Genomic DNA, 13,666 nt, shown 5'->3' on the forward strand with positions numbered 1-13,666 from the left:
TAAGGCCCGCGGGCCACAATCGGCTTGTCCACAGTCACTGACTGGCCCTCAATCGCAGACTTTATAAAGTTAAAATAAAACAAAGTTTTACCGTGCGATCGGTTGATTTGGTGCAGTTCTCTCAGGAAGCGGGCCCCAACCTTTTTTGTATCATGGACAGGTCTCAAGGAAAGACATATTTTTATAGACCGTCAGCTGCCCTGTCCCCTGTCTGTGTTCAGCCACCGTTGCCTCCCCGCAACATTCGTGGAGTAGTTCCTCGTGCGACACATACTCACAGCTGAGCTCAACTGAACTGAGGAAGGAACAAATCGGTTCCATTCAGTATGTTTACTTAAAAGATTTGTTTATTTAACAAAGTCGTTCGTGGATGACACAACACTACCCGAGACCTGTTTACCTCTGTACTCCACACACACACACGCACCCCCCCCCCACACCCCCACACCCACACCTACACGCACACATGGAAAATACAAAATGCTTGCTACACAAATGTGCAGTGACAATTTGGTGTGCTTTCAATATTTTCATCTGCACAACACTTATTTGTTTAAAAATAACCCTTTGATGGGAAGCGAAAAGTTGATATTTTTGTGCAATGAATTTCAAAACATGCTGAGTTTTCAAGCACATTTAAACACTTTAAAAATGATTTATTGAACACGTGACTGGATAATCCGGAGAGTGTCGTCACATGTGTGTCACGTGTGTGTGACAGAAGCACAATTAGATCGAAAAGTTCTCTTACACAACAAACATTTTTATTTTTTTTGAGGTCAGTAAAGTTGATGTTTGTGTTTTGAGTTAGAAGAGTGGTCGTAGAAAAAAAACCCCTCATATCTCAAGGCACCACTGCATTAATGTTCCAAATTGATAGAGCACATGCATATAGCAAGCACATTAAAATGGTTGCATAATGCGCCAACTAAATCGAATGATTGGATGAGCTGTTCCTAAGGAGTTATGGTATGGCAGATGCAAAAAGAAAGGTTCTTCTTGCGGTTCTTTAATTAGAGCTAGTGGGGTGGCGGTAGGCGGGGGGAGCAATGTCCTTGTTTAAAGTAACATTAGAGTGCCGAGCTACAGATGGCATTTGAAAACGTAGCCAGTGAAGAGAAGCGCAGACTTTGAAGAATGGAGGTGGCCTGTGCTTTAGCCTCTGTCAGAGCGAAGCTTCAACCATCTGTCTGCTTGCATGTGTGTACGTGTGTGAGTTGATTATCTGCATGTGGGTGTGAATGCGCATCATGTGTTGGCCACCACAGGAGTTATTTGTGAGAGAAAAGCTACTAAAGACAGATACAGCAAGTCAAGGCTGAAGCATTGTACCAGTGGGCTTTTCAGTTTCTCTTGTAATTACTTTACACTATAATTACCAAGAAACATTTGTTTTAATAAGTAGTTATTTAAATATATGGCAAAGACATATTTTAATCAGAAACATTGCACATTCCTAGGTAGAAAGGGCTCAATACATGTTTTGTAGTCCTTGCATGTTATGCTGCATTTGCTTTGCTTGAGGTTAAAAACACTTTACCAGCAGCAGCGGCATTCTCTAAATCATAATTTATTGCTATTTTGATCAGGAACAATGCTCCCATCCATCCAAGTTAAACCGAATACCAGCTAATTATTCATTCAGCGTGCAAAATGCACTCGTCGGTGGGCACACAGGCAATCACCATCATCTCGAGTTGTGTTGTGTTTGCAAGTGGTTACCATGGAGATTTTTAGCAGCGCGACCAAGCATCCCACAGTGATAAGCACTTTAGTTTCACATCGACAGTTGAGGGGGACCAGACGATGGATCTAATGTATTTGCAATCACTGATAAGTAAGCATTGATCTCTGTTCACATCCAGGCCAGTATTGATCCAAAGCTGTCACAAGGTCCCAGCTTGTACAACTTTCCCTTGGGGCTCAAAGCAAAGGCAGGAGGGGGGAATTCAGTCTTGTACTACTACAACTATATGGATTAAGATAGAGAAAGCAAAATACGGGGCTTGGAAAAGTGATGGTCATTGAGCGTCTCTGCAGGAAAATTGGCAATTTTGTGGGGTTTACTTCCAGCTGCCTCAGAGGTGTGAGCATTATGCTAATGCTTTGATATTGATATTAGTGTTACTTCTGTCTGCGCATGACCAAAAATCCCATATTACATTTCAACTCACAATAAAATGTTAGCCAAGATATCTCCCACCGGTGTCCCGCAGGGCTCTGTCCCGGTGCCACTTCTCTTCATTAAATGGATTCCACCACAATGCAACATTTTCCATAAGGTCACCATCCATTTTCGCTGCAATGAGGATGACAGCCAACTCTAACTCCCCACCAAAACCAGAGCAACTATTTCACCTTTCTTCCTTCCGTATGGGGACTGCCTGTCTGAACCTCAACTATGGATTTCCTTGTATTTTCTGAAACTGAACAGTGACAAGACAAAAATCCTTGGTATTCTTACTCTATCAACAACCATATGCCTATTTCCACCTGTGTGACCAATTTATTTTATTAATAATTTAACTTTATTTAGCAATTTATACATCACAACAGATGGGAAAACTGGAATGACAATGCATGGGAAGTCATAAGGACAATAAAAGACTATTCCCTTGTCTGTCTGTCCTTTTTCTTAATATGTATTTATATTTTTGTCAGTTGCAAGAGGGTTTTAATTTGCAGAACATTTCTCGCTTGATGGCTTAGTGTGTGCAAGTGTGTCGTGTCCGTGCGTGGAAATGAGGAAATGGTACTGCAGCATTACTCTTGGGGACCCTCTTAAATCCTGCATGTTTTTAATCACCACCATCTCTTTCCGTCTAATTAATCATTAACATTTCTCCTGCTGATCCTTAACCTTCTGGGGACACCTTCAGGTACATCCCTGGTGTGTGTGTGTGTGTGTGTCTCTGTGGTAGTCACGGCAGCATTAATGGCTATTGCACAGTGCACACACTATTTCCCTAGTCCTACACCAAGGAGCTTCAAACTACAAATTTACCTGACTGACGACGTTGACCTAGTTTCGGACTGGGACACATTTTTACCTTTTTCCTACCCTAGACAGAAGAATGAATTTGTAGTAGTGTCATCTTTATCCAAAGTAACATCAGCAGTTGGTTGGAAAGCTTGGTTTGCATTATTTAATTGATGTGCACAAATTAACATTTTTAGGTGAAGAAAAAAAAAATAGACCCGAGGAGCAGAGCAAATAAACAACACACAAAAAATATTATTACCCCCAACACACCTCTGGTGGTGATGCTAATTTGCTAATAATTCAATAACAATTGTGTGCGAGCTCATTTTTCAGTCTGTTCACAAGTATCTTCCTTCAATGTGCCATGCCTCAGGGTTATACTGAACATGTCCTATTTCACGTTGGCTTGCTAGTGGATGTTAGCCAAACCTCACCTGACACAAAAAGGATTGCCATCGTACTGAGAGCAAAACAACAACAGTTAAGCCCCAAATTATTTATAACCTGGACACATTTGGGAGTAATGAGAATGTATAGTTGTTGACTGGGTATGTTTTAGAGAGAATGAAAAAAAAATGTCTTTATTATGATAAAATAATAGATAACTGCATTAGAAAAAATACTTTGTTTAATTAATATAAATCTGCCAGTTTTCATAAAAAAATACAGTAGTACGTTGAGATAAGCATTTAATATGTTCAGTGACCACGCTCGTAACTAAAAATGTTTTTTAATAAGTAAAATAATACTATAATATTGATCTTTAAAAAAAATCTACAGTAATCCCAATTAAATAGGATTTAAATTAAACATCATGATTATTTTAATGCAGGCTCCTTCTGGTGTGTGTGGCTTGGCCACCCGAGGCAGTATAATACAGTCATGCAGACACAAACGAAGAAGACTTTTACCACTACCGCAAGTGACTCAGTAACTTTTGTATTAGTTGTTTTTTTGCAGAGGATAAAGACCATATCGTCGCTGTCGGGCGGAATCCTCGTACTGTTAAAATGACAACTTTACTGGAAGTAACAAAAAACAAACAAAAAAACCCCAACAAAAAAACAAAACAAAACGGCAGTTTGTTTGAGTTCCCAGGCACCACTTCATTAAACACACAACCTGTAATTGTTTGTTTTATGGTTAGTTTGAAAGTAAACTTCACCTGGGAGTGGCATTAAACAGATGATCAGTTAGGTAGTGCTTTTTTAAAAGCACTCTTGCTTTTATTTGATTTCGCTAATGAAAAAGTTTTTTTCAATTTTAGTTGTAGTTATTTCATTAGTTTCTTTAGCTATGATAACCTTGGTAATAAGTTGCTTAACGAGTCTTTTTTTACTGCTTCGGTGCATTATTTTGGGATTTCTTCACAGAAGTGACCGCTTGCTAGTCAAGAATGGCAACACAATGAATTATTGAGTTTGAAGTAACCCAGGCTGCGGTGAATGCATAAAGAACGTTGCCTTGGCGTGACCAGCCTCGGGTTTGTTTTATTCATAGTATGTGGCCTGAGCCGAGCTGCTAAAAATGGTTGATGAACATGCATGTGGGTGTGAACAGATGTGTTTTCTGTGGCCTTGCTATGTGCCGTGGCTTGTGCTGCTCTGCAGGGAATACCAGGGGTCTCTCTCGGTTGCGCGGTTATACGACATGACCGTTTGTTAAGTAGGAGATGCACTCGCCTTTCGGAGTGTGTGCTGATGGGCACGGACAAGGTCTTTTTACAGCTGCCCTTTGCTTCTTCCCTCCTCTCGTGTCCTCTCCTTCACACGCATGTCCATCTTTAACCGATGTGCTTTTATTTTCTCCTCGTCGGCAGCCCCTGCGCATCGCCTTTGTTTTCCTTTCCCCTCTCCTATAACCATATCGCCTCCTCACCCCGCCGTCTACAGGCGGTCCGGCACTTCACTGCCAGCGCTGATTTATTCTGCTTCATCAGTACACATTGCACATAAGGCTGGAGCAGGTTGCAGCCTCTAGGCACACACATGCAACCCCGCCCGCCCCCCACAAATAAATGCATACACACAAATATATAAACGCATACGCGCTGTGAAATGGATCTAAGAGACGCTGGAGGGCTCTGTCTGAAACACAATGGACTGATGTGGTTCAATGTTTAGGATGGAGTGTAATTGTTTAATTGAGCATGTATGTTCCACAGCTTGTGTGATCACACTTTCACTCAGATTCATTCTTGCAGAACAAAACGAAAGTTTTATTTGACATTTTTTTTGTTTGTTTTTTGAAATAAAAACATCTTAGTCATTCATGTGGAATTCAAATCCTACGTGCTAAAATATCCTTTACCTAGTTATTGTAATTGATTACTATAGGATCAATAAAGTGATGTTTTGGCATACATGCAGTGTTTGCCAACCTATAATGAGCCAAGGAACATATTATACATGACCAAAATCTTACTACATGCCACCAAATGAAATGTTTATAACTTGAAATAATGACAATCTTATCTTTATTTACCTACAAATGTAATTAGCCAGGGTGAAAGTTTAATTGAACGTAAAAGGCGCTGTAAACGGAAAATAATGCCCTACAAATATCAATCAAATCAAAAACGTGACACACCTTGGAGAAGAATGGTGCTAACAAGCGTGCCAAATTTGATGTGGCTCCAAAATAAAAAAAAAATTGAGCCCTCCTCCCATTTTTCGAATGTTGTGGGTGTGTGCACTGAATGCGCTGCAAACATGACCTTCAACTGTCAATCAAATACCTACAAATAAATGCTGGGTTAACTGCTAACTAGCTAGCTCTAAGGCTAGCATGCTTCTGATCGACTGTTATAAATCCGCCATCAGAAACTAATCGCTTTTGAGGGCGATGACGTACAATCTCGATTGGGACGTATATGCTCCGCTACTGGATAAATGATCGAGAATTGGCAGATAATTGTGTTGTATATTTGCATTATTTATGTTTGCTTTTGTGAGTCGGGAAAATAAGGAGGTGCTGCCCCATGGATACCTGTGACCTGGTCGACAAGGATGCGGGAGGTGATGATGCGTCCGTACTGCGAGAAGAGCTGCTCCAGCTCTTTCTGGGTCATGGTCTTAGGCAGGCCGCTCACGTACAGGTTGGCGTCACGGATCGAAGCCGAGCTGGGTCGCGCATACGAGACCTGCAAGACACGGTAAACCAATGAATGAGAGCACTTCCGCTTTTTATGAGAATAAAGCGTCAGAACTACATGGATGTTGCATCCGAGCGAGCGGACGAGTGCGTCAGAAATGAGACACGCGTTACATTTGGGATTATCTCAGCGAGGAACTGATTCGGTTCCTTGGAACAATAGTGAGATAACGCTTAAGTCGTTTTGTGGATGAATCGAAGAGATCTTTGTCCCCTCAGGTAGTTGGACCTCATGGCTTTTGAAAAGGAGTGCTCGAGTTACCTGGGGAAAAGGATTAATACTCTTAAGACTTGGGACTAAAATGTAATTTACTCCATCCATTCGAGGCATTATTGTGAGTGAAAATATGAAAGAACCATGATCTTACATGTCTTTCTCAATCTGCAATTTAACTGAGACTTAAGTAATAAACCCATTGCTAAGATACCAGAATCCTTTAAGCTTTTAACAGGAGTTCGCCATGTAAATTTTGAAGACAAGCTTTCACAGTTAAGTTTTATTAAGTAATGTCGGTGTCTGGAGAACAGAAGACCCAGCTAACAGTCCTGTTTCCTGCCTATCAAAAACTGCATCAGAATGGAATACACATTTGATTCACATGTACATCACACTGATTTAAGATCTGCTTACATGAGTCACTTTTTAACTTAAAAACTGAGAAAAAAAGGCATTTGGGATAGTAGGCCACAGAACAATGGCAATTTGGAGAGTAAAAACACGTCCCAAAGACAAGGTTTTTGAAAACGTGTGCATTATTGTTCACAAAACAATAAGGCTCATGTTCTCATGAGAAATTAGCAGAAAATTAGGAGTTAAGCACACATCACATACAAATTTGACGGTGGGGTTTTGCAGCATCGCAGTGGCTGAAGGTCTCTGCACATAAGGCAAGTTTGCCTCAATTTCTTAATTCAGTATTTATCGGGAAGAATATCCATCCAATTATCCATGAACATTATTTTTTCAAATCAAAAAGAGAGTTCATTCATAATTTGTTGAGAAACACCCCAAATATGTCCGTTTTCTGCTAACAAGCCATTTCTCAATAAAATCTTATTAAAATCCAGTTTAGCTCACATAGTTTTGTGTTAAGCATTTTATCCTCAGCTCTTGAAAACGGGTCGAGTATTTGGACTCTCACTTGGTTTCAACTATGTGCCAACAGATTTTGATCCGTCAGACTAATCCTTTAAAATTTACATAGAATACCCAAGTGCAACCACATATATCTCTTTAATATTTCTGACATTAGTACGGTTTCCATTTAAGCTGTTGGATATCCAAACAAGAATTGGACGGAATCACATACAAACAGGTACATATACAAATGCAACACAATTGACATGCTCCACTGCATAGATTCTACAACTGGAGGAAAATATTGCACCCTTTAGGTGACAAAAGATAAAATCAACCCACTGCAGGAATAAAACGTTTTCCTCCTTCCACCAATTACCTACAGCAGTTCTGTCAGTTCTTCATTGTCACACATTGATCATCGCACATAGCCGTAAGCATATGTCCGGACACACAGAGCTTTTAGTGCTGCTTGGCAGCCTTTTCCATTCTGAAGTCACCTCAGACATTTCCAAATGGCAGCCGACGTTGCTTTCTGCCCGTAAACTTTGCAGCTGTCACAACAGGTCCCAAACATCTTCATGTAGACCTGACGTTGTTCCGCCAAAGTAAATCCCATTACCACGACCGTTGCTACTACTGCTGCTGCAGCCGACTGGAGCGGCTTTACCTCGCAGTGCTTTCATTAGCGCTGACAGGTGCGGGACGTAAGCCATCAAGTCAGGTTTAAGTCAGGCAAATGTGGTGGATATGTAGTCATATCCACTCTCTGCGAACAGCTGGTTTTCCCCACATTCTTCACTTTTTGTGTACTTTTGCACGTCTACGCCACTGGCCTTGCCGTTTAGTTCTTTATCTCACTGGCAAAAGTATTCTCTATCTGGACCTTTTTCCCCTCTGTCTTCTCTCGCTCTCTCGCTGCCTCATTAAACTTCTCCTTCATCCTCACATTCTGCAGCGCTTTCCCCCTCTTTTCCGTGCTGCCTCATTTTCTCTCCTTGTCAGCCAACTGCAGATGTCTAATCCATCAACACCTCCTCAAGCTGTGAGCGCTATTGTGTAAAACTGTGGCGCATGTGTGTGTGTGTGCGCGGGTATGAAAGTTGGAAAAACTCAAAGCGTTAAGATTAACGTGTGCGCAGGCACACGGCGTTTGAACGTGTCTGAGGCGATGTGCACATGTGTCACAGGGAGCCTCCGCCACCTTTGGCATGCTGCTTCCCCTCACACCTCAGTCGGGGAGCAGTATCGCAGACTGACAACAACGGAGGTGTCAAGATGGAGGAAGCCGCAAAAAAAAAAAAAAAAAAGAAAAAGAAAAAGAAGAAAAAATAAAAACCCTCCAAGGCACTACACATTGCCTGCGGACGTGGGAACCTTTCGTCTCAAGTGTCCTGACAAAAAGCAGGCGCGGCAACCTTCATTGTAGAAATACCACACCAGCTTTGAATTGACCCCATTGCCTTGGAGAAGCTTGGGTCTGCTGTCACAGGAAAATGAAGAAGTGAATGTCATGTTAGTACGACTAAGGGCTTTGTGATTAATTGATTTAATCGACTGACAATCGAATGACAATTTTTCTAGTGGCTTCCCAAATTCAAAGCATGTCCCCACTGACGTGCACTGCTTCTACGAACAATGTGGCTGTGAACGGAGCGGAGCAAGTTTACAAAGGCACGGCCAGTGTTGCCAAATTGGCAACTATCACAATGTTTAGAGACAAAACGAGCGGAATGAGTTGTAAATTTGTATGCTTATTACTTGAAAAAAGACTTGTGGGAGGCAATCATGGAGTCATCTGCGCTGAACATTACCAAATACAAGGCACCCGTATATAAGTTACAAAAGCGGTGATTTATCTCCATTGGAAACTTCAGACCCAAGCTATGTGCTTCCAAGTCGCAATTATTTTGTAGACGTCATGAGGTGTGGGGGGTGAGTTGTGATAATTGATGGAAAAGATAAGCCAAGCAGTTTGATGGCTCATTTTACGATTTTGAAAAAAAAATCTGAGCTTTAGAGCTCTGCTACTACACTAAATCAAATGAAGGAGAAGGGACGATGCATGCTGCCCCACAGACACAGCGTTGCAGCGTACACCCTATTAATGTTGTTGACTGGCCAGCCTCGACAGACCGTGTAGCTGATTTGTATAAAAGACCAAGACATCTTGTCACCGAGTTGTTTAACTGCGGTATGTTTCTGATTTTTCTTTTTTTTTTTGCCATCACTGGTACCTCTCTGTAGTGGCATCGCAAAAGAACACCAAGAAGCCCCATAAAACACACTTGATGTTAATCCCTTAGAGTCTCACAAGGTTTGTGGAAGTTGTGTGAGCGGTACAATCTTTGAGTTTTTGTATGGCTTTAGGGGCACATTTTGCCAAAATTGTATAACAACTAGGGCGTTCCTTTTTGTCTCAGATTTGGTCGATTTAGCATTGTGGTGCATCACCTTTGAAATAACCACTGAAAAAAAGTAAGGACTCGCTTGCAGCTATAGTCGGTACACTTGCAAAATGTGAGAGCCAATACAGGAAAATAAAGGTAATAATGGAGATTTAGTGGGTGTCCAATCAGATTGCTCTAATGCCGTCCTAGTCTAATTTGGGGTTTGGGATGCAAAATGGGCCCTGGCTCAGTTTTATCAGGTCACAGACTCACAGTAAAATGATATAAGTGTGGGGAGGAGCCACATTTCCAATTCTTGGGATGCATACATTTGGCAAAACCTGATCTAGTGTGATTTTTGTACATTTATAGGTACATAGAAACAGGGAACGACCATCTGTAACATTATGACTCTTGCACAATGTAATGGATATCCAATATATCCAACAGAGGTGAATCATATACTCTGTCTTTATAACTGCATGAGTGTTCAGTTTTGATTGACACTAACAGAAACGTATTACAGTATTTTGCATTAGTGTGGTTGTAATGATAGCTGTGTTCATACTTTGTTAACTCAATTCCAGGGAGTCCAAAATACTCCGATTGAACAGCGCTGATTATGATGAGGTACAGTTTTTTCTACCACTGTACTCTACAACTGCAATTTTAAACATATTGTTATACCTCTCTGACGGTGTCAGTCAAAGCGGACCACTACTACCTTTCTAATATCGTGCAAGTGGTCATAATGGTGTGGCTGGTCTGTGTATTTACCAGTGTTGAAGAATTAACGCGTTGGTTGTTGAACAACAGAACCACAGAGAGATACATCTGGCCGTTTGAATATATTAGCAAGAAAAGGGAAAAGACAACGAGAGGTGTCCATTAGCAAATAAAGCTACGAGCGGAAAAGGCTCACGCGTCTTTTTTCAACAATGAAGAGCAAATGACGGCTTTACACAGGAATCGTTGCTATTTTATCATGTAGCACTAAAAGCTGTAATGAAGGTAGAGCACTTCTCATGGATCTTATATGCAAATATATGCAAACACAGACTGCTGTGTGTCGTACATATGGATGACAAACAAACACGTTGTCACGGATCCCAACAAACAGAAGTGCACGCACACATTCGATGACTCAACACACGATTACACACACACGTACGCATCACATATAATTGTGTCTCTTTGGCAGAGGTTCAGCCAGAGGCGGGCCGCGGTGCTGAACCCGGGCCAGACAGAGCGCATCGGCAGGAGAGAGCGGGGATTCTCAGAGGGTTTTCACAACTGTGGGCTAATCCCACCCTATTACATTAGATTACATCAGATTAGATGTGATGAATTTGATTAGATTGGATCAGATTAGAACAGTTTGACAGGGATGTGGATCCAGGGATTACCCCAGAGCCACAGATTATTGGTCGTCTTGAAAGCAACCAGCTCAAGCAGAGAGCCGCAGAGGGAAACACATCAGAGGAAATTAAAATACAAAAACAAAAACAAACTACAAGATGCATTTTCAAGGCCGACAGTGCTGAGATGTGTCTGGTTTAGCGCGTTGACACCTGTCATCAAGAATGCACATTGCATTAAATCGCAATAAGAGAGAGGCTTCAAATATTTGGAAAATGGAATGATGACATTTTATTATCTCCCAGAAATGTCTCAGTAATTTCAACGTGACATATTGACATCTGGAACGTAAAATCCATGTCATCTTTTTTACTTTGTTGTTTTTGTCAATTATTTTGGAGGCTCATGCATGTTAATAACGTCTCTGCCTCACATTCAGTTGCCAACAACAACCCAAATTGGCTTCGAAAAGAGCAATGCACTTTTTTAACATTTGTAAATATTAATTATTAAACAGACATTGTTTATTTTAAAAATACACAAAGAAAGACGGTGGAACTTGAAGAATAGGTTGCAAAATGATAACACTGGGATATTTTGCCAGTGATAATATAGTATGGCGATACAGTGATTACATATCTGATTTTTTTTGATGGTACATTGCAATATCTATGTGACTCACGAAAGGAAGTTTGTAGAAACAAGACGTTTTGCATTTTAAGGAGTCATAAGAATTACAAGTCCTAATCAGTCTAAAACACCATTTGCCCAATTAATGTTTTTTTTTTAAGTTTAAGAAAACAAAAGTTCACCACTGCCTCAGTATCTAAGTAAGGTTTACAGTTGATGGTTTGTGAATACTTTTAACTAGTCTCTCACCCTGCCTCACCCCAACAATAGTGAAGTTTTACCTGTTTTAATCCTGCTTCTGCTCTCTTCTCTCTCCCCGCTACCAGTTTCATGGCTTTTAAGTGCACAACCGCACCCGAGAACAATATCGATATCTGGTGGTCTATTGATACTGTACTGTGAGAGATTACAATGTGAAATTGAGCGATATAGATATTTTGTTCTACTCCTCAAAAGTATGCCAGAGAAGCATTGGCTTTGGCTGTTACCTTGATCGTTTTGGTCTGAAGTCGGAGTCCGTTTAACGTGTTGATGGCTTTCTCTGCATCCTTTGGATCGATGTAGTTGACAAAGCCGTAGCCCAGACTCTGACCTGAGTGAAGAAGGAAAAACAAGCTGTTAGACATCCATCGACATCTCCATTTATAGTCATCATGAAGTACCGAAAGACCAAATCGATATGGATTACTTGTCTGAGATACACTTCAGTAAAATTAGCGGAGTTATCTCAGCAAGAAATAAAATGTTCATCATACTTTTTTGAAGTGAAAATATGCAACACTGAGTCACCATGATTTCTGCTGCAGTGTCTGATCCACGGTTCAGATCGCCATTCTTTATTCCTATTCATTGATCTTGTAATGTCATCATAGAATACTCTGTACTGTAACCTTTTCACCCAAAATAATTACAACACACTGTGGCACTTCAAAGTAAAGAAAAATACATACATCTGTTGCAGTACAACAAACCAGAGCCTGAAACTTCATCACGCATCTGTGTTTTGCCTTTGTCTGCCTTTTTGTGTATTTTCTGCTAATATAGAAGTCTACCAGTGAGGGCAGAGAGGAACATTAGGATGGCAATCATAGAACAGGAAATAGTTGTCTCTATGGTACGCACCTCTCTGTCCTGGCTGCGCAGTTCGACTTTGTTATGTTGATAACAAAAAGAGCCGTGTAGAGACGACACCGTAGGGTTTACTGCTAAATAGCAAAGTTCTAATGTAATGTTATTGGTTTTTCGGTGCATCTTTGCAGAGCTTTATGTACTTTGACTTACCACAGTTAATTGCATTTTCACTTTGTTTTTATTGATGCCAGACATCTGTCAAGACATGGTAGAGGTACATGAGGATGGATGACGAGTGAAGCACAAGGAGCAAGTACTATGACAGTGAGACTCAAGCAAGCAAGCCAGCAATTAAAGCGTGACACTAAGTGTATTTGAGGGCATATTTGGCTCTCTTTAGAGCAGCTGTAAAGTGTCCTCAGCAGCAGATTGCATTTGAGTGTGAAACAGGCCTGACGTCTCCCCCTACAGATCAAGCCTTTCAACAGGCGTTGGACTTTAAGCAGACGCCCGCAGCCATCAGGGATCTTCACTCGGCTTGTTTTCCTCAAACAGCCCCGATCCACCAACACGAGCGCAACGTATCCCAGTCGGTGCGAGAAGGGCAGCACGCAGATATTCATGTTAATGGGAACAGACAGCGGTTAGTCGGAGACAAAGTGAATCGCAAAATATAGAGCGAGGCTGTTTCACAGAATAAATACGTTTGGGCTATGGGTATCAGCAGTGTGCATTGAAGGGGCCAGGAGGGACTTGTAGTTCTAACATCAAAAAGCTGATGATTTTTCTCTTCTCTGCTCTCCTCCCTCTTTTCTTCTGGATTAACTGCGGATTATCAGAGGCTCTCTATTGTTAATTAAAAGGCAGACATCCTGGAGAGACTACTGCTATTTATAACTAGCCGTCCGCTCTTCTATCTCTTCATCCTCCTCCTCGCAGCTGACATCAGGTGTTAACTTTGGCACTTTCAATAGAACTAACAAAACAATTTACTCGCATGGC

The 13,666-nt window shown here is 41.2% G+C and overlaps 1 protein-coding gene across 8 annotated transcripts in view; it reads right to left on the reverse strand.

Moving 5' to 3' along the window:
• The window catches only part of elavl4 (ELAV like neuron-specific RNA binding protein 4), a 99,077-nt gene that overhangs the window by 22,649 nt on the left and 62,762 nt on the right, over positions 1-13,666 (reverse strand). For 6 of the 8 annotated variants that reach the window (XM_086046758.1, XM_086046763.1, XM_086046762.1 and 3 more), the window contains 2 exons: positions 12,082-12,185; positions 5,971-6,125 (listed from right to left, as the gene is read on the reverse strand). In XM_086046758.1, the coding sequence (XP_085902884.1) occupies positions 5,971-6,125; positions 12,082-12,185 (259 nt within the window). The remainder of the gene's footprint in view (positions 1-5,970; positions 6,126-12,081; positions 12,186-13,666) is intronic. The other 2 variants (XM_086046761.1, XM_086046759.1) reach the window with 1 other exon arrangement.

Source organism: Filicampus tigris, chromosome 12, assembly GCF_054856515.1.
Source record: "Filicampus tigris isolate MCC_2025a chromosome 12, RoL_Ftig_1.0, whole genome shotgun sequence".
NCBI classification, from domain to species: domain Eukaryota; kingdom Metazoa; phylum Chordata; class Actinopteri; order Syngnathiformes; family Syngnathidae; genus Filicampus; species Filicampus tigris.